Source organism: Sarcophilus harrisii, chromosome 1, assembly GCF_902635505.1.
Source record: "Sarcophilus harrisii chromosome 1, mSarHar1.11, whole genome shotgun sequence".
Lineage (NCBI taxonomy): Eukaryota > Metazoa > Chordata > Mammalia > Dasyuromorphia > Dasyuridae > Sarcophilus > Sarcophilus harrisii.
This window is the reverse complement of record NC_045426.1, coordinates 340,875,291-340,900,834: the sequence shown is the minus strand read 5'-3', so window position 1 is coordinate 340,900,834 and position 25,544 is coordinate 340,875,291. Positions and strand designations below refer to the sequence as shown.

Sequence of the window (25,544 nt, the reverse complement as noted above, 5' to 3'; positions counted from 1 at the left end):
AGCTGTTGTCCTTGAAAACAAATAGAGAAATTTTTAGGTTTGTGTTAAGTATGATATCATTTGGATTCATAGAATTTCTTGAGGTTTTCCTTTGGGGATACAGTGGGGAAGAAAGAAAATTCTAATTTGCCATGCTTCCATGTCATTGCATTTTATAAGCAGTGATAGATGCTTGAAAGAAGCAAGTTGATTCAGTGAAAGGGGCAGAGTATTAGAATTCAGGAGATCCGAATGTATCCTTTAGGTATACAAACACAGCAGTATGTTAGTATTTTGTTAAATTTAATAAACCTAACAATTTCAAGGATTTGGGATTTATTTGTTTTTTGCAATCCTTTTGTTTCTATTTTGTATATTGGAATATTTGTGTTTTGATGCTCACAATAAAAAAAAGAAAATTAAGAATAAAATGGGGGGATAGAGCTGAAGTCTGGAGGATCCAAGTTCAAATCTGGTCTCAGACACTTAACACTTCCTGGCTATGTGACCCTGGGCAAGTCATTTAACCCCAATTATCTCAGCAAAAAAAAAAAAAAAGAAAGAAGGAAGGAAAAAAAATGAAAATGCTCATTTTTTAATGTACTCTTCTGAACCTCAGGTTATTCATCTATAAAATGAAAGAATTTGACAAAATGATCTTAAAGTCCTCTCCTAGTTCTAAAATTTCCTGATATATTATTAGATTTTTAAGTTTCTTGATAGAATGTTAATTTTAACCATTGACCATTAAAAATTTCTTTTTACAAATTGTCAGATTGACATTATCACCATTCTTATTTTGGATGAGTTTTTTTCCAATATTATGTCGAAATGTCTGTAGAGATGTAAACTATGGCAGGAAATTACTAGACACAAAATTAAAATTCTTTGTCCATTTTAAACAACTGAAACAGGATGTAAGAAAGTGTTTTTCTCTCCCCCCATTCAGGTACAAAGAACTAGTTCGCTATTTGAAAGCAGTAAAGTGTAATGAAGGCGTTGGGTAAGAAATAAATTGTGTCCCTTCAAATATACATATGATCCCCATTTCTTAATGCACTTACATTCAAGGTCAAATTATAAATTGCCCAAATCCTTTAAAATGAAGGGGTCTAGATTCTATGCATATTTTAAAACAGATTTTCACTTACTATCTCATTTATACCTTTAAGAAGTTTAATTTTAAAGGAAGCAACTTTTACACAGGTTAAGGGATCTTAGAGACAAGATTCCTTTCTACTTGTGCAAAAGTGGTGATTTCACCAGTGCTGCGTACTCATTACTACTTCCCATCAACAACCTGGCCTGCTGCACAGCCTGTCGACTCGCACCCTTGGAGTTTGAGTGCTACCTGAAGATGTTCTGGACAGGAAGTGTCCCCTCAGGGAAGGATTTCCAGGACTCTAATGAGTGGATTTTGAACGTGGGTGAGCACTATTAAAAAGTATTATAAAGTATGAAATATATTGTTGTGCGGGATGCGAGTCAGCAATCTAAATTGAACAAATATGCACTTATATATATGTGTGTATGTATGTATGATCTACATCATCTTTATATATATGTATATTGTGTACATATCAAAGGTGACATAACAGACAGAACCAAACCCTCATCAAAATTGTGAAGTTGGTCACAGAGTCCCATCTCTACCACTTATTAATTGCATAACCTTAAACAAATCATTGCTTTCTTTGGACTTCATTTTCCTCCAATAAAAGGGCAGTAAATGATTTCTAAGGTTCCTTCTATTCTGACATTCTGTATAGTCATTTCTGTGGTATCTTTAAATCTTCCTTTTTAGATCCCCTTTCCTTCTTAGCAAACTACTACCCTCAAAGCCCTTGTCCTAAGTTCCATTTCTCAAGGGGTTATAGTTTCCCTAGCCAGAGACAAATGCTTTTTTTAATTGCATCCTTATGCTTTAGACCAGGGGTCCTCAAACTTTTTAAATAGGGGGCCAATTCACTGTCCTTCAGACTGTTGGAGAGCCAGACTATAGTAAAAGCAAAAACTTTGTTTTGTGGGCCTTTAAATAAAGAAACTTCATAGCCCTGGGTGAGGGGGATAATAGTCCTCAGCTGCCTCATCTGGCCTGCAGGCTGTAGTTTGAGGACCCCTGCATGAATAGGGAGATTGATCACCTGAAATATTTCCTTTAAACTACTACAGACAGGCTGAAACAATTATGGTCATTTAATTAAAATAATTATTTGTTCCTTAAATAAGTTGTGAAGGAATTTGCCATTTTGCTAAGTAGATTATTTGAGTGAACTTTTTTTTTAGGGTTGGAGAATATATTGTCTTCCCTCTCTCCCCCCCCCTCCCCGTAAGGCTATTGGGATTAAGTGACTTGCCCAGAGTCACACAGCCAATTAGTGTAAGTGGCTACAACCAGATTTGAATGCAGGTTCTCCTAATTCCAGGGCTGGTGCTGGGTATTCCCTGTGCCACCTAGCTGCTCCTTATAGTGTCTTTTTAAAGGCCAATTCTGTCATTTTGTTTTTCAACTCTTTTCTTTCAGGTTCTCCTGTAAAGTGTTGTACACTAATTAAGCAGGCCCTCCGAGTACTCTACAACAATCAGTCCTTGTACAGAAATGTAAGAACTCCATTCATATTTATTCATTCTTCATTCACATTATATTCACACTTACTGTGAGCCAATTTTTGTTTTAAAAAATGAAATCTAGTTTCAACCTTTAATTCTGTGACATTTAATATTTGTTTTAATTCTATTCATAGTTAGCCAAACTGGTTTTTATGATAATTGTATTTGTCACAGCCACAGAAAGAGGCTTTAAGCAGTTTGAGTGTACAATCCAGTCTCTCATTCCTTACTATAATTCAGAAGTTGCTACTGACCAGCTTTATTTTCTTTTTTCTCCATGCTGAAAAGTAAGCCCTAAATGAAAAGAAGAATCAAGTTTGTTAGCTCTTTCTTCCTGCCTTCTTACACAGATAATTTAGTACTGGGCAAGGTAGTCATTGAACCTCTCTGAGCCTTTTTCCTCTTCTTTAAATAGGAATTATGATACTTGAAACACTATCTCCTCCCTAAGAAAAGAATGTATATTAAGTATATTGTAAATCCTAGGGAGCTCTATACATGTCTACTCTTAGTACTTTTCCCTGCTTATTGTCCTGGCTCTGACACACCAGACATGTGCCTCAGAGCAAGCCTCAATGTGCTCTGCATAGCTCTGACACTAGCAATCACAAAGAAGAAGGAACTGATCTGCACTGGGGGCAAAAGTCTCCTCATCTTTGGGTGCCCTTTATTATCAGTGAAAGCACAGGCTAGTCCCTAAGCCTAGCTGACCTACTAACTTCTGTGCTACCTTCACACAGAAGTGTTATAAGAAAAGTACTTTGCAAACTTCTCAAAGCACTATAGAAATGATTTTTTCCCAAAACTTGATTTGATTCCCAAAACTTGATCCCAAAACCAGATTTCTATTTCATGCATACCTCTAATTATTTATCCTGTTCGCCTGAAAAAATTTTCATGTGCCAAATTATTCAAAAAAGTCAGTTTCTTTCTTTAAACAAAGGCATGTTACAACACCTGCTTAGAAAGTCTTCGCTAAGCCTTCTCTATTGTTTTTCTCCCCACTAAAATACCTAAATTCTGACATCTTTGGGGAGAGAAAAGGGAAATAGAGTGTTATTTTTGTATTTGGTGTATTTTGTAAAGATTAGCAACCCCAACCCCACTCTTCCACCTTTTTATTTCTGAAAATCCTTTGTAAGATTTTGAGAGCCTGCAGTTTGATGTCAATTAAAATCCCTTTTTTTCCAGTCAAGATGTTGGAGTACACTCATCACAATTTTGGGCAGTAGTCCTATTTTGGAGCAGAATGGTCTCCTAACTACTCTCACTCTGAGAGAACCACCATCTTCCTTCAGACAGGTAATTTGTCATTTCCAAAGAAGCAAGCTAGTATCCTGAGGTGGCCTGCATTAATACTTCAGATGAAAAGCAGTGCAGAAATTCCTAAAGTTTCTATAAGAAAACTTGCAGAAAATAGATGGGAGAGTGTTCTTTTCAGGAAAGATGATTTCTTTAAATTTCTTGAGTTTATGTCATATATTCAAATGCTTGTTTACAATTTTATACTCATTGCTCACTCCCTGTTTGTGTGAGACTTCCTGTCATGCATTCCTGAATGTATACCATGGGTATTATGAGTCAAAATCTGAAATTAATACATGCAGCCTCTGAAATAATAGTATAAGCTAGGAGAAAAATATGATATATATGTATTTTTTTTTAAAGGAAGTCTTGAATTCCAATCTCAACTCTAATATTTACTGATTTTGTGATCTTGGGCAAGCCATTTACCGTTATGAGCTAAATGGGGAGAATAACACCTATCCTATATTAATATGCAGGATTGCTTTAAGAAAAGCACTTTATAAACTATGAAATGAATTAGAAAAATATGAACTCTGCTTTACCTCAAGTACATGAATATATCATTTTAGGGATTTAAGAAATTGTAAATGAACAACCAAACTACCAACAACTCTATGCAAAAGAAAAATACCATTGTAGTTGACTTCTGAGTTTTAGTTAGCTTGGAACATTTTGCATTTGAACAAAATAAGTGAATCTGACTCGGCCATAAGTGACCATTGGCTTTGGGGCAGAGGAACTGAGTTCTAAGGACATTCCTGATACTTATTGCCTTTAAGTATTAGATCTATGTAATTACTATTACTTAGTAATGTAATTACTTAAGTATTACATCTATATTACATCTAAGTATTACATTAATCTAAAAAGAAATCGGTAAAGAGATAAGGAAGAAAACTATATCTTGCTGAAAAGCACCATAGACAATGAAGTCATGTCAGTACTAAACATATATATAGCATCTACATTTTTTGAAGAAGTTTGAATGAGGTATAGGAGAAAATCACTAGTAAAACTACTAGTGGAGGCCCTCAGTTTTCCCCTCTCTGAACCAGATAAACCTAGCCAAAAAAATAAGCAAGAAGTAAGTTAAGGAAGTGAATAAAAATTAGATATGATAGATCTCTGGAGAAAATGAATGGGAATAGAAAGGAATATACCTTTTTCTTAGTATCATATGGCACCTACACAAAAATTGGCTACATCTTAGGATAGAAATGCAGAAAAGTAGAAATAAATGTGTCTTTTTCAGATCAAAAAGAAATAAAAATAGCATTAGTAATTGATGATGGAGAGATTAAAAATTAATTGGAAATTAAATAATCCTTTTTTTAAAAAGTGAGTCAAAGAACAAATCATTGTTCTTAAGGAAAATGACAATAATGAAACAACATACCAAAATATATGGCATCCACCAAAGTGGTATTTAGAGGGAAGTTTATATCTCTAATTGCTTACATCAGTAAAATAGAGGAAAAGCATATCAATGAATTGAACATGAAGCTAGAAAAAAGAATAACTTTCCTAATTAAATACCATATTGGAAATCCTGAAAATCAAAAGGAAAGTAAGACCATCATTGAGCTAATAAAACTAGCTTGTAATTTATGAAAAAAAAAATCAGAAAATAAGTAAACCATTTGTTAATTTGATTTTATTTAAAAGAGAAAAAACCCAAATTACTTGTATCAAAAATGAAGGGTGAATTCACCATCACTGAAGAAGAAATGAAACAATTGTTAGAAGCTATTTTGTCCACTTAAATGTCATGAAATTTTATAGTTTAAATGAAATGGATGAATATGTTAAAAAATATAGATTACCCAGTTTAACAAAAGTAAAATATTTAACCCAGGCTTAAAAAAGAAATTAAACAAGTCATCACTGAATTTCCCCCCAAAAAATCTTCAGTACCAAACTAAATGGATTCACAAGCAAATTCAGCCAAACCCAATATTGTATGAACTCTTTGGAAAAGTAAGCAAAGAAAGAATCCTATTCCTTTTATGATCCAAATGTGAGATTGATAGCTAAGCCAGGAAGAGCCAAAACAGAAAGGAAAATGTAAGCCAATTTCTGTAATGAATATTGACACACAAATTTTAACAAAATACTAATAGAGATTACAGCAATATATCACAAAGATCATACACTGTGACCATGTGGGATTTATACCAGAAATGCAGGACTAGTTCAGTACTGTGAAGACTATCAACATATCAATAATAAAACCAATAGAAAGCATATGTTTATTTCAATAGATGCAGAAAAGGCCTTTGACCAAATCATAGCACCCATTCCTATTTAAAAAAAAACAAAAAACTAGAGACTATTGGGATAAAATGAAGCTTAACTTAAAATGATAATATTTATCTAAAACCATCAGCAAGTATTATCTTAATGGTGATAAACTAGAAACCTTCCCAGAACAAACAGGGGTGAAAAACAAGCATACCCTTTATTACCTTTATTATTTAATATTGTATTAGAAATGTTAGCTATAGGAAAAAGAGAAAAAAAAGAAATAGAATAGATAATGAGGAAGCAAAACTATCTCTTTGTAGATGATACGATGTTATACTTAAAAAATCCTAGGAAATAATTAAACAGCTTTATCAAAGTTGCATGGTACAAAATAAACCAACATAAATCATCAGCAAAACTAACAAAGTCCAGCAGAAAGAGGTAGAGAAATTCTATTTAAAAAAAATAACTGCAAACAGTACAAGATATCTGGGAATGTACCTACCAAGACAAACCAAAGAATAATATGAATAGTCATTAATCACTTTTCACAGATCTAAATAATTGGAAAATTGCTTGAGTAAGCCAAGCCAATATAATAAAATAACAATTCTATCCAAATTAGTCTATTCAGAACCATATCCATCAAATTTTCAAAACATTATAGAGCCAGAAAAAAATGACAATTCATCTGGAAGAGCAAAATCTCAAGGATATCAAGGGAATCAATAAAAAAAAAAAACGTGAAAGTGGTCTAACTGTACTGTACTAGATCTCAAACTGTATTATAAAGTGGTAATTATCAAAACAATAGGTACAAATTTCCTTATATTAATTGACCACAATAATCTACTATGTGATAATCCCAAAAAAGCCAAGCTTTTGGAACAGAAACTTATTATTTGACAAAAACTGCTGAGAAAACTAGAAAACAGTATTTCAGAAACTAGGCATAGACCAGCATCTCACACTGTGGGCCAAGAATGGTCAGAACAGGTATATGATTTACATATAAAGAGTGATAGCATAAGCAAATTAGGAGAACATGGAATGGTTTTATCTTAGATTTATGGATAAGGGAGGAATTTAGGACCAGAGAAAATATAGAGAGCGTGATAAAATGTAAGATCATTTTGATTATATAAAATTAAAACGTTCTTGCATGAACAGAACCAATGTAATCAAAAACTAACATGTAATCGGGAGGGGGATAAAATATATATTTAAAGAAGTGATAAGGGATCAAATTGGATGATAACCTTAAGTCTTTCAATTCTAAATCCTACAACATATTTTGTTGCAGATGGTGTGGGATGTGTCCTTTGGCATTTTAGAAGAATTGAGATTGAAAGTCAATGTTTCTTTGCCTTCAAATGTATTTTATGGTTCTGTAAGTTTATAATTTTGCTTCTTTTTCCTCTATGTGTTGTAATGTTTAAAGTTGAAGTATTAAACAATGAATGATTTTTAATACGATAGTCCTCGGTTTCTATTTAAATAAACTAAACATCAGCTTGGGAATTACCCCAGTCTTTCTACTGATCTCCGATCTTACATCTCCAGCTTCCTTTTAGACATTTTGAACTGGCTGTCCTATACACATCTTAACCTCACTGTATCCAGAACAACTTCTTCCCACCTAAACGCACCCTCCTAATCTCTTTTACCGTGGAAGGCAACAAAATAATCCCAGTGCATCAAGCTCACAACTCAGGAAGTTTCCTGCATTGCTCACTATCTCAACCCTCCTCTCCCATATCCCAAATGTTGCCAAGACCTGTCTATTTTATCTTTGCAAGCTCTCCTGAGTGCACTCCCTTCTCTCTTCTGATGCTACGCCACTCTACTACAGCCAGCCCCTCATCACCTTATCTATTGGTAAATCTGCCTGGCTCATTTCTTCCCCAGAAACAAATTTAAAAATGCTATTTGGCCTTCAAAGCCCTTCATGACCTGGTTTCCTCTTACCTTTCCAGTCTTGCACTTAGCAGTGTGTATGCGCACTCTGACCCAGTGACACTAGCCTCCTAGCTGTTCCAGGAACAAGTCACTCCATCTCTTTTCTAAACATTTTCTCTGGCTATCCTGGAATGCCCACAGTATTCTCCCTCTTCTACTTTGATTATTGACCTTAAGTTCCAACTAAAAATATTGTTTTTTACAGGAAGTCTTCCCCAACCTCTCTCAATTCTGGTTCCTTCTCTCTGTTAATTGTGATGTTCTCTTCTTTTTCTAAAATATAATGGTTCTCTGGGAGCAGTTTTTTTGGGGAGCTTCTGGAGTCAGCCTTAGTTTCAGTTTAGAGTAATAATCACTCCAAATGCAGCCAGCTGTTAAAAGTTCCGATCCTTTATTGTCTCTTCCAAAATAGCCCGGTTAGTTTTCTTTGGTTCCGAGAGCTCTCATTCATTGCTAGTCTTTTGCCTCTGCCAGCTTTAGCCTCTCTTCTGAATCCCTAGTTCTCCCCAACTGCAGTCTCTAGCTTCTCAATCTCCTCAACTGACTTCTCCACTGACTCAGCTCCCTTTATGCTCTTTTAGAGGTGTAAACTCAAAGCTTGACTCCTCCTCTGAGAATGGGATTGTGGGATGTGTAACTTTGTGAATCTCCTGGACATGTGAACTGTAATGTGTGAGCTAATGTGTGAACTCTCAAAGGTGTAAACTTAAGCATTCTTTCTATCAGTACCAGTGACTTAACACTTTGTTTCAAGTTCTGGTTCATAACATTTAATGATTTCATGTTTATTCTATATATAGCTTATTTTGTATATATTTGTCTGCATGTTGTCTCTCCCATTAGGCTGTAGACCCTTTGAAGGCACAAGGCACAAACTGCCTTTTAACTCTTTTTTTATCTCTAACATCTTAACACAGTGCCTGACACACATGGATAAGCATTGAATAAAGATGCATTCATTGATTCATTTCACATTTATTATTAGGCACACATGTGAATGGCACTATGTATTAGGTATTAGAGGAGATAAAAAACTAAATAAGAGATAGTTTGAAAAGGTCTGTAAGATCTCTTTTAACTGGGGCCAATCAGGAGTTAGCATTTGAGCCAGGCTTTGAAGAAAGTGAAGAATTTCAACAATCAAAAATGAGAGGGTATTGCACTATGTGAGCAAAAGCATAAAGGCAAGAAAGAGTGGGTCATGTTTGTGGGAATAGGAATGGGACAAGTCATCCAGTATGAGTGAAGAGAATTCATTAAGAAGAGTAGAGAGAGAAGTCTGTCCCTAGATAGAGATGACCCAGAATGCCAAGCCAAAGAATTTAGACTTTGGCTGTCAGGGAAGAACATCTGAGCTCTGGAAAGATTTGATCATATCTCTTGTTAAGGGTGATTTAAGATAGGCATTCTCATTGCTCTTCTACTGAAGCAACTTGATTTTACTTGGAACTTGGAGAGAGAAGACATGGTTTATTCCTCCTGGATAAAATATAAAATCCTTAACTTGGCATTTAAGCCTTCCCATGATCTGACTCCTACAGTTCTGTCCAATCTTATTTCTTATTTTAGGAATTCTGCTGTACAGTCAAATTGGCTTAAAGTGTATTCCCCTTGGTACTTTCTCATCCCTGTATCTTTGTTTAAGTGGTGCCCCATGTCTGATGTCCCCTTCCTCCTCTTCTCCACTTCATAGAATCAGGTTTCTCACAGTGCTTGTCAGTGCCACTTGTTAGCACAGAGCATTCTATCACCCCTAAAGTTCTTAATGCTTCTTCCTTTTTGAAATTGCTTTGTATTTCATTATATAGACTTAACTACATTAGTATAAGCTTCTGGTGGATGGCCTGTTTTTGTCTTTGTTCTCCAACTCAGTGCCTCTCATGTTGTATAGAGTCGGTGTTTTTTGACCCTTCTCACAATCAGTCTCGAGCCTCAGTTACCTCTGTACTGGAACTAAAAAAATTATCCTACCTAATTCAGTTGTTTGATCAAATGAGATAACAGAAAGCTTTTTTTCGGTACTCTATAAATGTCAGCTGGTAGAGGATTTATTTCATGCTTCTGTGATTAAATGAGCCCTATCTGTCATTTAGTTTGCTCATAATATAGGCCTGGGTGCTTTTGCACTCACAGCATTTTACTTAGTAAAGAGAAATAATGTATTCTGATTGTTGTTTATTTTTCTAATTAGTTAAACCTTGAGGCTTGTTTTCTTCTCGCCATTCAAGCTGTGCTTCAGATGCTGATAACTGACTTGCCATGGTTGACTTCTTTTCTTGAAATTATGTTAGCTTTTGGGGTAAGTTATAAATATTTTGAATTTGTAATTAAAACTTTCTTTTCTTTCTTCTTTAAAAAACCTCCCAATTTTGGTGGCACATTTCTGTCATCTGTGCTATAGAGATAGTGAGGTCAGCAGATTTCTTGAGCTTGTGTGCTCTGAATTACAGTGACTTAGGCCACTTTAGTATCTGCACTAAATTGGGCATTAATATTATGAGCCCCTGAGGGTGAGGCACCACTACATTGCATTAAAATGGCACAAGCCAGCCCATGTCAGAAATGGAGTTGGTTAAAAATCTCTGTCAGAGTGGTATTAGGCCGTGAGGAGCTCCTTCCTCTATTTCCAGCCTGTGGATGTGGGTGTTTAAAAAAAAAGAGAAAGTCTGAACCCCACTAATAGTCATAAAAACAAAGGCAGTGCATAACTCTTTAGTCTATATGTATATAATTATATAAATATTTATGACTATTTACTAGGCTTTAATCAAATCTGTACAATATTCCATATAGCCACCAATTTCTCTATTCCTATCTTTTTAGGTTCAGATCCTTTTTATTACCTGATAAAAATTCTTCATTAGCTTCCTCCTACCTGCATTTCCCCCACCCTCGCCCATTCTATTCTTTTTATCTTATTGCCAGGTTAATCTTTCCTAGCATTACTTGTAGTAGTCAGTAGGGAGCCATTGAAGGAATTTAAATGGGTGATCTTTATCTTGGTAGTGAAGATCCTTCAAAAAACTAATTTTCCTTTGTCTTTATTCATATTTCCCCAAGCTACATGTACTCTGTGTCACCAAACTAGACTACTACTACTGTCCTTATATACAACCAGCTTTTTTCTCTCTCCATTTCATTGCCCAAGATGAAATAATCTCTATACCTGGAACACTTCCCCCTTCTCCCAGTCTACTGCCAAATCTATGTCTTCTGAAATCCTAACCATCCTTCAAGACTAGTTCAAATGATGATAGCTCCATGAAATCTCTTCTAATCCCTGAATATTTCCACTACTCCTAAAGAGGAAGAGGAAAATGATACTTTCTTTCAGCTGACCTTCCCCAAAGTACTTGTCTTTGGCATTGTAGTTATTATACATATGCATAAAATACAATGTATAAAATGCAGTGTAAGTGGATAAAAATACTGAGCTTGGGTTATCCAAGATGGAGAAGAGGTACAGCAATCTCCATAGCCCACAACTCTTTTAAACAGATTTAGAAAATGTACAGGTCAAATTCTGATAAGGAAATAAAAAGAAAAAATGATAGCAAATGATTTTTTTTCCCCGCCTAGATAAGGATAAGGGAGACAGATTTGTGGATATTAGGTATAGCATCTGGCCAGAAGCATGGCGGGTGATTCAGTCTTAGCTTAAGGACAGATGGTGCACCCAGAGTTAACTGCTAGCTCTGTTGCTCACTGTCTAGTTCCAGGTCATAGATCCAGAAAAGACTAAAGAGGGGACCCATATCTACATGTTGCATTCCAAATGAGGAATAGTCGATAATCTCAGGCTGTATATCAAACAAAGAGATGGATGAAAATAGAGCTAGCATCCATCCAGTGAATGAAATAGCTGAGAGACAAAGGACAGGACATGTATGTTTACCTTGGTGTCACTTCAGTAATCCTGCAGGGAAGGAGTCTAGCATTCATCTGGGCCCAGTTCTGATCTGTTGTTTCCCTCTACTCACCCAGAAGATTTACAACTGGGTTCCTTACCATTCCAGGTCTTTGGACGTCTCCGGCGCAGCTACTACCCTGCTGCGTTCTTCCTCACAGAACACCCGTCACACCAGATTGTTAAGCACAGCAAGCATTTATTGCATTTCCCCCTCTCCTGCTTTCTTCTCCTTTTTATATATATATCCCCTATGGCGCAGTTATAGTTGCTTATATAGACCCCATCTGTGTTATTCCCCATCTGGATTTCTGCATTCTTTGCCTTGATAAGTTACAGGCCACTCGGAGTTAATGATCAATTTCTAGGTAAACACATTCTTAGAGCTGCTTTTCTGTCTTTACTTAATGTGCATATTCTGGCCCTCTGGCCCCTCCATGCCATGTACATAACACTGATCCCCTAGAAGTCCCTTGGGACAGAGAACCAACACTTTTAATCATAAGTTGCCCAACATGGAGGGACCGACCTGACTGAGATTCTTTGAGATTTATCCTCCAAGGAAATTGCTGTCAAAGGGGAGAAAAAGGTTACATAAAGAATAGTAGTGGAAAATAAGGAAAAAAGACTGGGAAGGTCTCAGGAAGAAGAAAACTTAAAAGACCTTGAGCATACGCAGATAAATCAATAGGCAATATACTAATAGCAGAAAGTTATGTGGCCTCCAGATCAAATTAGAGAGTTCGGGTATCTATAAACAAGTATTATCAGACAAAGGAAAATTATTCTGGTGAAACAGGACTTTGAGGGATAGGGGACTATTGCAGGATGTAACAGAATGTTTAAAATAAGAATTGTGAAAATAAGATATACAGTCTACTCAGCAGAAATAATTGCCAGGATTAGAAATTTTTAAAAAGAATCCATGGTGGCAAGTCTCACTAAAGAAATGAGAAAGGATAACTAATATAAGTATACAGAAATGAAGGACAGTCTGAAAAGCAAAAGGCAATAACAAAGGAAAGCATTATCTCCATACAAGCAAAAGTTAATTGATCTTCAACACAAGATGAATAGAGATAATTTAAGAATTAGAGGGCTTCCTGAAAAATATGACAAGTCAAAATACCTCAACACTAGTGAAAAATAATATAAGAAACTGTCCAGGCCATTCAAACAAAACAAAAGTACCAATTCAAAGAATCCATAGTTTACATTGTAATCTCCAAGACAATTAGTAGCTAAATTTAACCATTCCACTGACAAATGACAGATTCTATAAGCAACCAGGAGAAAAACCTTCAAATAGAAAGGAAAGGAAATTTAAATTTTTGTTACTGATGTTCATTCATTTCAGTCATGTCGGACTCTTCATGATCCCATTTGCGTTTTCCTTGGCAAAAATCGTGGAGGAGTTTGCCATTTACTTCTGCACCTCATTTTATAGATGAGGAAGCTGAGGCCAACAGGATGAAATAACTTGTCCAGGGTCATACAACTAGTAAGTGTCTAAGGCTAAATTTGAACTCTAGAAAATTAATCTTCCTGACTTCAGACCTGGCACATTATCTAGCATATCACCTAACTGTAATTTTGACTAAATTTAAGACTATTCTGAACCACTGAAAACCAAAGGAGAGAATGAAATGTCATCTAAAGAGCAAAGGAACTCAAGATACAGCCCAAAATTATTTACTCTACAAATCTAACTATAAATGAAAAAAAGATAAAATCTTCAGTCAAAATTTGAAACATTACTTCAAAGAAAACCAGACCCCCAAAATTAGTTGTTTCTCATATACCCAAGGTAACAGAAATATCATGAAGAGATAGTCCTTGAAGAGATTTCTTTCAAAATGTATACAAAGAGACATGAATGAAAGCGGAAGTCAAATAGAAGTGATAGTAGAGAAACAGGAATGAAACCTCATAATGCTTTATCTATAAGAAAATCACTGTTTTTTGTGGGACTAATTGCAGAATGGGTGAAGACAGAGTGAAAGAGGAAGAAGGTAGAAGAGGACTATATAACATATATAGTCACTTAAAGGCTAATAATAAAGGGAAAATAACTCTTGTGGTCTTTCAGGAAGAAATTCTTGGAGAATGCAGATAAGGGTTAAATAATTATTATAATCACAAGTGAAACAATAAAAGTGTAGAGCAGACAAAATTCATAAGCAATGAAGAGAATGAATAAAGAAATCTTTTTTAAGAAAAAAAAAAACAGAAAATGACAATTTCAAAAACTATGAAATAAAAGGAAGGGAGAGGAAGAAGGTTATTACTTGAGTATTCGCTGAGAGGGAAAAGTAGAGAAGAATTAAGTTATTTATATTACCTGTATGTGTGTGTATCTATATATAGGAGGGGAGAGAAGGGAGGGGAAAGAGAGAGGAGCTGTTAATAACAGTTAAAACCAGAAGTGCACTAAAACTTTTGGGGACATTGAAAATAAAATAGGCATGTAATGATGGCTGAATATTATGAATGCCCTTATCTATAAATGTGAATCAAGTTTGTTACCTTATTATATATAAATGCTGTTTTCAGGTACCTCTGCAGATATTAAGTTAGGGAGAAAGAAAAAGAATTACAATGAAATGTTTGCTATGGCAGTAAATTAAAATCTTTTTTTAATTAAAAAAAACTTTCCTAGAAAAATTTCTGGGCACTAAAGCTGTTTTTGGAAGGCCTCTTGTACCGAATGCCTGTTCTTCATGATGTTGTCAGTATGATTGCCAGAGATCTGAATTACCAGAAAAACACTCTTCTAAAATTGTAAGTAAGTCTTTTTTCCTTGAATTAGTCATTTAGAAAATGTCAGAAAGTAAACCTGAATGAGCTGTTGGTTATTATTATTAGACAATAATTAATACCAATCTGTTGTTAAATAGTAGTTGACGAACATAGTTGTCTTGGTCACTTATTTCAGGATGGGAATCTTATGATATATGGAATATGAACTCCCTTTTCCTCTATTCCTCATCCCAAGTTGTAGAAAAAAATTGGCTTCTGTTGAGGCTTTGTGAATTTTTTATATTCCACAGTTTTGAGTGAGTTATGATTCTGTTAATAAATTGAATTCTTCTAGTGATTCTTTGTTCCTCAAATAGCTATTGTTAGAGGCCTTCAAGACTAATTCCTCATTAAAGGCCCTTTGGAGCCCTAAACTTAGAAGGTAGGTTGTCTGTCTTGGGAAAAAAGTCTGACTTTCTAATTTGTCTTCATAGAATATAATGAAATATTCCTTCCTTCTGCCCCCTATTATGGAGAGGGGAAGCTGTAAGGTGTGTCATCAATCAGTAAAGAAAGAACCAAAGGTCATCCATCTGAATTAAGAATTTAATGAGATTGAACTCCCAAATGCAAAAAAAAAATTTTTTTTAATTTTAAAAAGGATGAGAAACATAACATACATTTATATTTCTACCCATTCATTCTCACTTTTCTGAGAATTTTCACATTCTTCCATTTCCAGACTTTGAAGGTCATCATTAATAAATGTTTGTTAATAAAAACATCCTCCAAATTGATGGCACTGTTGTTTGTTCTTCATTCTCAAATAGGACCATGATATCAGGGAGGTGATGCCAGGACATGCAAGTGAATTAGATTTAAGTGAGGGAGGGCTGGGCAAGATCACCTGCCTCAGTTTCCCCTCCAGAGCTATTTGGGTCCAGTGGCCAGATATAGATCAGGACGACTGGAGATGGCCCTGGAGGCAGTGGGAGACCTTGGCCTTAATGTCTTTAACAGTTTTCAGTTTGACCAAAGCAATGCCCAATCACTGATTAAAGTTAAGGCTAGTTAAGAAATGAGGCAGAGAATGGCCTCTTTTACCCAGTCAAAAGAAGATGCATCTAGGTTTCTGATCAAAACAGAAACACTTGTTTACATTTACCCTGAATCAGTCGAGGCCCAAACAGTGACCAAGTGGAGCTTGGCCTGGAACCTATTGTTAAGTCAATGAGAACCAGAGTGATTTGGGTTGATGACTTGATCATAACCTGTAAACCTCAAGATATCTTGGGAGGTTTCAGCAATCGGAATTTACATTCCTTTGGGCAGAGTACTTAAGGGTAAGGGTATTGTTGCCCTATGTGGACAGAGAAGGGAAGGGAAAGAAGAAAGAAAAGAGCTGTGTTGTTTAACTGACCTACTGAGGACTCAGTAGATCCCAGGCCAAGCCCCAGTTAGTTGCTGTTTGGCCCTCTTTGGCTCAGGTTGAATGTAAACAGTGCCTCTGGAGCAATCTGGGTCCAGTGGCAAGATACAGATTTAGAACGACTAGAGGTGGTCCTGGTTGTAATGCTTATTGAGCATCCTCTAAACTGATGGCACTCCAACCTAGAATTACTAGGAATTGTCAATTCATTGGATATAGGATAAGAATCTTTGAGGTGACACCTGTGTGGCCCGGTGGATGGGCCTGTGGTCATGAGGACCCGAGTTCAAGTTGGGCCTCAGATACTTGCTGACTGTTTGGCCCTGGGCAAGTTAATCAACCCTGTTTGCCTTAATCCATTGAAGAAGGAGATGACAAGCCACTCCAGTGTCTTTGTCAAGAAAGCCCACAGACATCATGGTTCCACAAGGTCATAAGAATATGATGTGTCTTAAGACTCAACAACAAATAAGAATCCCTGAATTTAGAAAGAGCACTGCTGGCTACCTCCAGAGAGGGACTGATAAAATCTGAAAGCAGTTGGAAGCATAGTTTTTTTACTTTATTGTTCTTGAAATTTGATGTTAATATTTCCTTTTGCAACATTGGCTAATATGGAAATGTTTTGCATGTGTGCACATGCATAATCTGTATCAGGTTTCTTGCTTTTCTCAGAGAGTGGGGAAGAGAAGAAGGGAGGAATTTGTATAGGTTCCATGTACTGCTGAGAAAAAAGTATATTCCTTTCTGTCTCCATTCAATTTTCTCCAAAGATCTATCATACCTAACTTTTCTAGAATTCTATTTACCCCTTTAATTTCTTTTTAAAATTTTTTCCCCTTAACTTCTTTTCTTATTTGTGGTTTGATTTTTCTAGTTCTGAGAGAGCAAAGTTGAGATTCCCCACTTGTATGGTATTATAGATCTATTTTTGCTTTTGCTTGATCTGAGATCAGGATTGTTACCTCTGCTTTTTTTTTTTTTATTTCAGTTGAAACATAATAAATTCTCCTCCAGCCTTTCACCTTTATTCTGAATGTATTACTCTGCTGTAAATCTTTCTTGTAAACAACTAAGGATAGATTCAATCTGCTACCAGCTTCCATTCTATGGGAGAGTTCATCCCATTCACATTCACAGTTAAATTGCTAATTCTGTATTGCCCGCCATCTTGTTTTCCCCGAGTTATATTTTTTCTTTTTTCCTTTTCCCTCTTCCCCAGTATTTTGCTTCTGACTGCTACCTCTTTCAAACAGTCCTCCCCTTTTATAGCCCTTCCCCCTTTCTTATGCTTTCCCCTTCTACTTCTGTTCTGAAAGGGAGTGAATTTGGAACTCAAATTTTTAATATCACGTTGAAAATGTTTGTTTACATGTAATTGAGAAATAACAAGATATAAATGTATTGAAATAAATAAATTGATAGAAGGAAAGATGGGCCCCTTGATGCTGGATGTTCTGTAAGAGATAAAATTGATGCTTACATTGTCAGAAAGACTCAAGTTGAAGCTGTGACTAAATGCTAAGATGTTTGTTTGAATAGGTGGCAAACTCTAGGTCCAGACTATGTTGGGGAGCTCCTCTGCCTTTTCCTGAGCTTCAGAAATTCACAACTGCAATCTGTTGGCATCTTTCTATCACATGTGGTAATAGAAAACTTAAACCAGTGAGTATTATCGACATTAATTCTAACATAGCATGATTTCAAGAAAAATGACTTATTTGTACCAATGGTGTTCTGCTGATAATTTATTTTTGACTTGGCATAATCAGCATAATCTCGTGACTACTTTCCTATAAACTTAATCTGTAGAAATATGTGTTTTAAATGTGCTTTTAATTCTGCTGCTAGAAGGTGGGGCAATGAAAATATATTCAGTTGAAGAATTACTCTTGGTAATATTTGTGTCTTTCGTATATACAGAGGTCAGAGTTCCTTAAATTCTATGAAATTATTTTTCTAGGAAACAAACTTTACCTTTTCATTCATATTCCTCTAAGAATAAATCACTTCGCCCTTTTCTAAGCTGGATCATCTAATTCATAAAAAGCTTTCCTGGGTGCAAAGCTAGCTATCTTATGTTCATGTTCAGATTTCATAAGATAGATTAAATAAAATTAAATCTGATTTAATAGCTAAATGTGCAGCTCCTAAAACTTTCATTTGGAGGTAGAGGAGTTTGGGAGTTTTTGGATTTGCCTTGATCTAATTTATCTATCATCATGGAGCCAATACAGCTACTTCTTTCAGACAAGACTGAGCTGAGGGGGAGTTAGAAGGAGAGATAGAAATGAGGGCAGTGACTGAGGAGAAAATGTAATCTTCCTCCCCAAAAAGGCATTTGTTTCTTTCCAATTAAAATTTCTAGTTTAGAGTATCTCCTTTTAATTATTTTTTAAGATAAAAGTCAGAGAAGTTAGTTGTCTTTGATACTTATGGGTTTCAAAGAATAAAAATGCTAAACAATGACCATACCTTGTGAGACTTGATTTCTTGTTGAAGATGTCCGAGTTGAAAAACAGTAAGTAGTGCCTTACTAATTGGCACACCATATAGATAAATTTTGCACGTTCTTCATTCATGATACTATACAAAGGAAGAATAACTAGTAAATAGACTAATTTGTAATATATTCATTCTAATTTATTTCAATCTTTTTGGGAAGATGAATCAAATCTCTGGTTTTCTTAATTTTCTATATAAAACTCATCACACTTAAGAAATTTTTCTTTCATTCAAACAGCATCGTCCAGCTATTACAAAAGAAAAATTCAAAATCTTAACCATCTCTCAGTCTGTTTAGGGGAAGTTTTATTTATTTGTTTGTTGTATATAGATTATAAAGTAGATATAGAGTATATTGACTATATAGATTGTGACATCTTGAAAATAACCTTTCCTATATATCAAATAAGATTTTAACTAAATAAATCATCTACCAGAGAAAATGATGAATTTAAGACAATCTGATCCTCCCCAGCATTACTGTGGGATTCTGCTTAGATCTGTCCCCAATGCTGGTGCCCCATAGTCTTTGGAACTTGGACTCGGAATCTTTTAAAGATTTGAAATACAGGGATATTATTAGTAATATTTTGATATTACCACCTGTCAGATGGGTTTTTTGAGGGATAACCTGGGAATCTAATCACCATTTGGAATATTTTATGAAGAGATGATTTCAAGTTCCAAACCACCAACTTCTAAGTGAGCTTTTACAACATAAGCCATTAGTAAGTTAAGAACTTATTATTTATCTTCTAAATCCCAACCCTAGGACTTGCATATTTTATACAGGAAAATGGCATAGTCAATGAAAATATAAATAAATAATTGTCTTGCCTCTTTTTAGGTGTCCTTGGGCAAAGTCGCTTGATATTTTTCGTCTCAAAGTAAGTCTGTCTGTGTTCATTTATAAGAAAACCTTTTTTAAAAAGCATAGAATCTTTTCATTACCAAAATACCACATTTTCCCTTTCTGCTTCACTGTATTGGAATGTTTTTTTTTCCTCTTCGTAGAATCCTGTTGCCTTTTACATAATCCCGTGCTTCATAGCTGTTGGTGTCTCATTCTCCTATTATACTATAGACCCTTTGAGAGAAAGACATGTCTGTCTATTGAAATAAGTATACAAAGACATCAGGCATTACCTGCATTCAGATTGACTAGATTATTAGAGACAAACATCTTTCAAAAGTGAGGAAGATGGCAGGAAATGTGAGCAGTGTGAAACAGTGGCCTTCATACTTTTTGTAGAGGAACTGTTTAAGATCAGCCATCCCACATACCCATCTACTAAGGTATCAGGTTAAATGGGTATTTTGCTATAATTTTTGCCCAAATTATCTTTGCCAGTAGTATAGAATTTATTCCCCATTTGTTCACCCTGTACTTTGCTTTCACTGTGGGATTGTTAGAAACAGATAGCTTAAGAATTAAGATCTCTTTTGGCTTGAAGTAACCTAGGTTGCTAAGAGGACTGAAAATGAATGTCAATAAGACATATTTAAAATATAAAGCAGGCAAGTTCCCTATATAAAGAAGCCCTATATTGAGCTTCTTTGTAAATAAACCCTTCTCTACTGTGACTATTCATCTTTCTCTCTTCCCCCAAAGTTATTCCTCATTTTTAGATTTGAGGGTATTGTGTATTCTGAAAGCTATATACACCCATACTTCATTTTCAGTGATTATTTACTCCTCTGCATTTCTGTTAATCCCCCAAAAGAATACCACATAATGGAATGGTATATTGGAAAGATTACTAACTGTGAAAAGAGGACCTCGACTCCAGGAACAACTCTGCTCCTGGGTGACTTGAAACAAGTCCCTTCTTTTCTTTACCCATCTAATAAAATGAGAGGTTAGATGATCTGCAATATCTGTTCTAAATCCTATGACCCTATAAATGTTTTATGTTTGTTGTTACTTTTAACACTTTTTAGTTGCTTGACTTCATACTAGGATTTATATTTCCTTCACAAATATTTATTTTATCCCATTGTTGTCTGTGCAGGCTTTCAAAAGACCTCATCTTGAGACTGCAAATCATCTTCAGTTGAACAAATTTGTTTCTATTTTGGAGAATTTGTAACTATTTCCTAAGTCATTTCTCTTGAAAATTACAAATTTATTGCAACTCACTGCCAGATGCCTACAGTAAGCCCACCATGACTGCTTCATGTTCAAAATTTTCTCTTAAAGACTTTCTGGATTTTGATATCTTGGTAGTAAGTCCTTGATGAGGTTTGGCTAAGATTACATTCTGTATTGAAGGTGAGGGGAAAGAGTATCCTATGGAAAACAAACCAATTAAGATGTCTCAGTTATGTAAGTGCTATTGTTTTCCTTTTCAGTCTATTCAGTTTTGCCCTTTCCAGCATTTGAACAATTTTAAAGTAACCAAGGGTTCCTTTCAGAGTGCAGATAGAGTTGTCATCTGACAAAGCAGGCATCACTTGCCTTACATCCCCTATCATTCTTGTCAGTGTAATTTGAGTTAGCTATATTCACACAGAAAAGCATTGAGGAGAGTATCAGGCCTATCAAAGAAAAAGAACTCAGGCAGTTCCCCTTTCTTTTAACCATCCATCAGAAATCACACTTGACATAATATTTAAAGATCCATGTTTTCCCTTTAAATATTTAAAGAAAACTGTAGTATCATAGGTTTTGTAAAGATAGATCTAAGTAAATACTCTAGATTTTCAAACCAGTTCTTGTTTTAAAGTTATAGTTGCCCAGAAGGAAAGGAGTTCAGAATTTCCCACTCTGCTGCTTATCATAAATAATTAGTAACCAGGTTCTTAATGAAGTGCATTAACATTTACCATTTATGTTCTAATTCATAAAAGTGGTAACAGAAGCATATCTTGGCTTCTATCATTTATTCAAACTCTGATCTTCAGTTCCTTAAGTCCCCTACATCCTGTTGAAAGTGATGTTCCCAATTGCCTCCTTTCAGTTTTCTTTGAAACAATTTCTGTTGTATTTTTGCACATGTGAGACTTCCAAATAACTTAATTTTTCCAAGCCTAAATTATTTTTTTAAAAAAATCATTCAAACTTTCAGAGATTATGTAAGAAAAGTATCAGAATTTTTTTATTTGCTCTTGTGAAATAAAATTTTGCTTTGTTATTTTTTTTCTATGTCTTTCTTTCTCTACCATATTTATTTAAAATGCCAAGGGGATGAAATTAGTTATTTTTCTGTGGTCTTTAGAAAGGCTAGCATTGAGCCAACTTTAAAAATAACTTCTGTGTGTAAATTCCATAGTTTCTTGTACTTGCCTGATTTCAGTTAGATTTTCAAAAGTTTGAGAGAAATGCTTTCCCAAATTAAAAAACAAACAAATCATATTGTCATTTTGTCTTTTTCAGTTGAAAAAAATTGGACAAAACCATATCACGTGTACTTGTAACTTTTATTAACCAAAAGAAAGAATGGGTAGTACTATAGCTGAATGTGGCTCTGGGAATCCTCAGCTATGAAAGCTAAGGTTCTATTTCATCATACGGCTGACAACACATAACACTTCTTTTTCTTGGTTAGAGGCAAGAAGTAGAATGGAAATAGCACAGACTTTGGATAAGCCAGAAGAGCAGAATCCCAGTCCTTCCTCTATTTGATACTAGCCACATGATGGAGCACTTTTCTCCAGTAGCTGGTGATATTTGTTCTACATCAATAGAGCCGTATAAAAAGTTCCACAAGCATCTGCCCCACAAGGCTGTTGTGAAGAAAGCACTTTATGAACAAGAGAATGATGTGTTGGGCAAACCTGCTTTTACTTCCCTGATCATAAAAAAGAGGGGAGTGGGAGGCTTACAGTGATACAAGTTTGCTTTGTTGACTTTAAGAATGTATATATTATTTGCAAAATGAATTTTTTGATCTTCAGAAAAGAGATACAAGATAGAAATTGGCTTCAACAAGATTCCACACACACACACACCCGCAAAATGCAAAAGACTTCAAGAAAGAAATACAACTGAGCAATTTGCCTTTCCTGCCTGATTCTCCATTTCCCAGACCATACAATGAAATTCCTGGACCAGGTGAATTCTGAATCTGCTTCAGAAAGGTATGGTTCTGCTCAATTTACAGAACAAGGCATTGGTTAGTTGGCAGGCACAGGGTGTATGGGATTCTAGGCAAGAATCATTTGTGTTCTCTATAAAGGTTTGTCTCCATCTTCAAAGAGAGAAGATAAATTTTAACAACTCATCGGCAAGACTGTACACATTGAATTGATCTTCCAAAATTCACGTAAAAGAATATATGAAGAGATCTCGGATTGTTGACATTTAACACTTAGAAGTGGGTTTATATCCCAGAGAGATACTAAAGAAGAGAAAGGGACCTGTATATGCCAAAATGTTTGTGGCAGCCCTGTTTGTAGTGGCTAGAAGCTGGAAACTGAATGGATGCCCATCAATTGGAGAATGGTTGAGTAAATTGTGGTATATAAATGTTATGGAATATTATTGTTCTGTAAGAAATGACCAGCAGGATGAATACAAAGAGGATTGGTAAGACTTACATGAACTGATGCTAAGTGAAATGAGCAGAACCAGGAGATCATTATATACCTCAACAATGCTACTTATGAGGATGTATTCTGATGGAAGTGGATTTCTTCAACAAAGAGATCTAACTCAGTTTCAATTGATCAAGGATGGACAGAAGCAGCTACACCCAAAGAACACTGGGAAATGAATGTAAACTGCTTGCATTTTTGTTTTTCTTCCCGGGTTATTTATACCTTCTGAATCCAATTCTCCCTGAGCAACAAGAGAACTGTTCGGTTCTGCACACATATATTGTATCTAGGATATACTGTAACCTATTTTAACATCTATAGGACTGCTTGCCATCTGGGGAAGGGGGTGGAGGGAAGGAGGGGAAAAATCAGAACAGAAGTGAGTGCAAGGGATAATGTAAAAAATTAACCTGCCATGGGTTCTGTCAATAAAAAATTATTAAAAGAAAAGAAAAGAAAACCCCCTAAAAACTAATTAAGTGCATTACTTTTCACTTGTTAGCTCATCCTCACAATAACCTATCTGGAAGGTGGGTGCTATTATGATCCTCATTTACAGATGAGGAAGTTGAGGCAGAATGATTTGCCCAGGGTCATACAGTAAATGTCCAAGGCTGAATTTGAGTTCAAGTTTTTCTATCTCCAGGCCCATCGCTCTATCCACTGTGCCTCCAAGCTGCCTGAGTCAGGGGCAGAATTTAAATGGAAGCTGGAGAACTGTTTATCAGAACTCTCCTTTATTTCTCCAGCATTGCTAACACCCCTTTCTTGGGCCTTCACCCACGCAAGACAGTGAGGGAAATGGTAAAGCTGAGTTAGTGGATGCTTGTGAGTAGCAGAGCTGGGATTTGGGCCCACATTCCTTGGTTCCAAATCTAGTAGTTGCCTTTCCCTAAGTACTAGCCACAGACTCATCTTTGGGTCATGGGGGCTTTGACCTCCTAAGTTCCTAACAGGATGTCCTAAGACACATAGGTACTTGATTCCAAGTGGCAAGGGTCAGGCCACTTCACTTTTTGCTTTCTTACCAGTTTCACTTCTGGGGTTTAACTACAAGCAACAAGAGAACAGGACAGTAAGAGGAACTGGACATCAGTTTTGACTGGGCAAGTGCTGATCATGCATTCTTGTCGCCTACTACTTTTCAGATCTACTTTGTGTGTAATGCAGTCCAGTTACCTCAGGTGTAGTAGTCAGAGGAAATGGCTTCCTTAATCCTGAAATCTGTTCTAGTGCCTTAAGAATGAGAAAAAGTGTTTTACATATCTATAACAAGTCATAAGTCAGACCGATCAACATGGCTGTTCACATCTCTTAGATGGATGAGCAGGGGATCATCAACTACAGTCTTTTGAGAAGCCTTGCCATGTGCCCTGCTCTCTTCTGCCAGACCTCTCCCTTGTCCCAGAAGTGCAGGAACTCTCAGGAATCCTGGACCTTCCCAGCCCTCTCTGCCACTGAACCCTCTCTATTAGAATTTGTAAGCTTGAGAATAGATACTGTCTCACTTTTTTCTGTGTTTTTTCAATGTTTAGCATAGTACTTAATAATGGTTTTTCATTCATTCATTTATTAAATCCATTTGTTCCTCCCAATAACTCTAGTGTTAGTACTGCAAAAATCAATCAGGATATTAAAACTCATGTTACAGATATGCCTAGAATCATATCATTAGTAAATATCAGAGATGGAATTCAAAACTGTCTTTATTAGAAGGCTAGACAGAACCTTGGAGACCATCTCTGTAGTCTAGCTCTCCTTTTAAAGGAGAAGGCTGAGAACCAAAAAAGATTTAAGTGATTTGCCTACTGTGGCAAAGGTAGGCAGGCAGTGGCCTTAAGGTAGGTTTGTGGTGAGAATATGAAATTGGGGCCTGGGACTCCCAAATTTGGTATACTCAAAATATTGAGCCACAATGCCTTCAGAAAGCTAAAAGGAAAAACAAAGTTGTTCATAAGGAAGAAAGCCTGAAGAATAGTTACTTTGAGATCTGGATATAAGAAATGAAGATAATAGAACCATTTTTCTTAAAATATATGACAGATATCTTCCCTTAAAATAGAACTGTACCATAACTGTCCCAGAGGTTGGCTATTTGATGGAATCCTTTGAGTTTAATTGTAGCTATGAAATGGAATGGTAAAGATCCTGGCTTGGAAGTCAGCAAAGTTAAATTCAGATTCTAACTTTTCAGGTAACACTGTCTGAGCAGGTCTCTCAGCCGTTGTTTTCTCATCTATAAAATGAGGGGTTTGAATTAGATCAGAGATTCTTAACCTGGGGTCCATAGACAGACCTCCCAGCCCTTGTCACCTAAGAGTTCAA

General features: G+C 35.7%; 1 protein-coding gene across 3 annotated transcripts in view; it reads left to right on the top strand.

Moving 5' to 3' along the window:
* The window catches only part of LOC105749540, a 58,189-nt gene extending 36,375 nt beyond the window's left edge, over nucleotides 1-21,814 (top strand). For 2 of the 3 annotated variants that reach the window (XM_031945744.1, XM_031945743.1), the window contains 10 exons: nucleotides 929-982; nucleotides 1,186-1,406; nucleotides 2,504-2,580; nucleotides 3,781-3,891; nucleotides 7,445-7,531; nucleotides 10,292-10,399; nucleotides 14,667-14,788; nucleotides 17,718-17,840; nucleotides 19,528-19,567; nucleotides 20,693-21,814. In XM_031945744.1, coding sequence (XP_031801604.1) covers nucleotides 929-982; nucleotides 1,186-1,406; nucleotides 2,504-2,580; nucleotides 3,781-3,891; nucleotides 7,445-7,531; nucleotides 10,292-10,399; nucleotides 14,667-14,788; nucleotides 17,718-17,840; nucleotides 19,528-19,567; nucleotides 20,693-20,770 — 1,021 coding nt within the window. In that variant the 3' untranslated portion in view covers nucleotides 20,771-21,814. The remainder of the gene's footprint in view (nucleotides 1-928; nucleotides 983-1,185; nucleotides 1,407-2,503; nucleotides 2,581-3,780; nucleotides 3,892-7,444; nucleotides 7,532-10,291; nucleotides 10,400-14,666; nucleotides 14,789-17,717; nucleotides 17,841-19,527; nucleotides 19,568-20,692) is intronic. The other variant, XM_031945745.1, reaches the window with a different exon arrangement.
* Nucleotides 21,815-25,544: the final 3,730 nt, after the last annotated feature.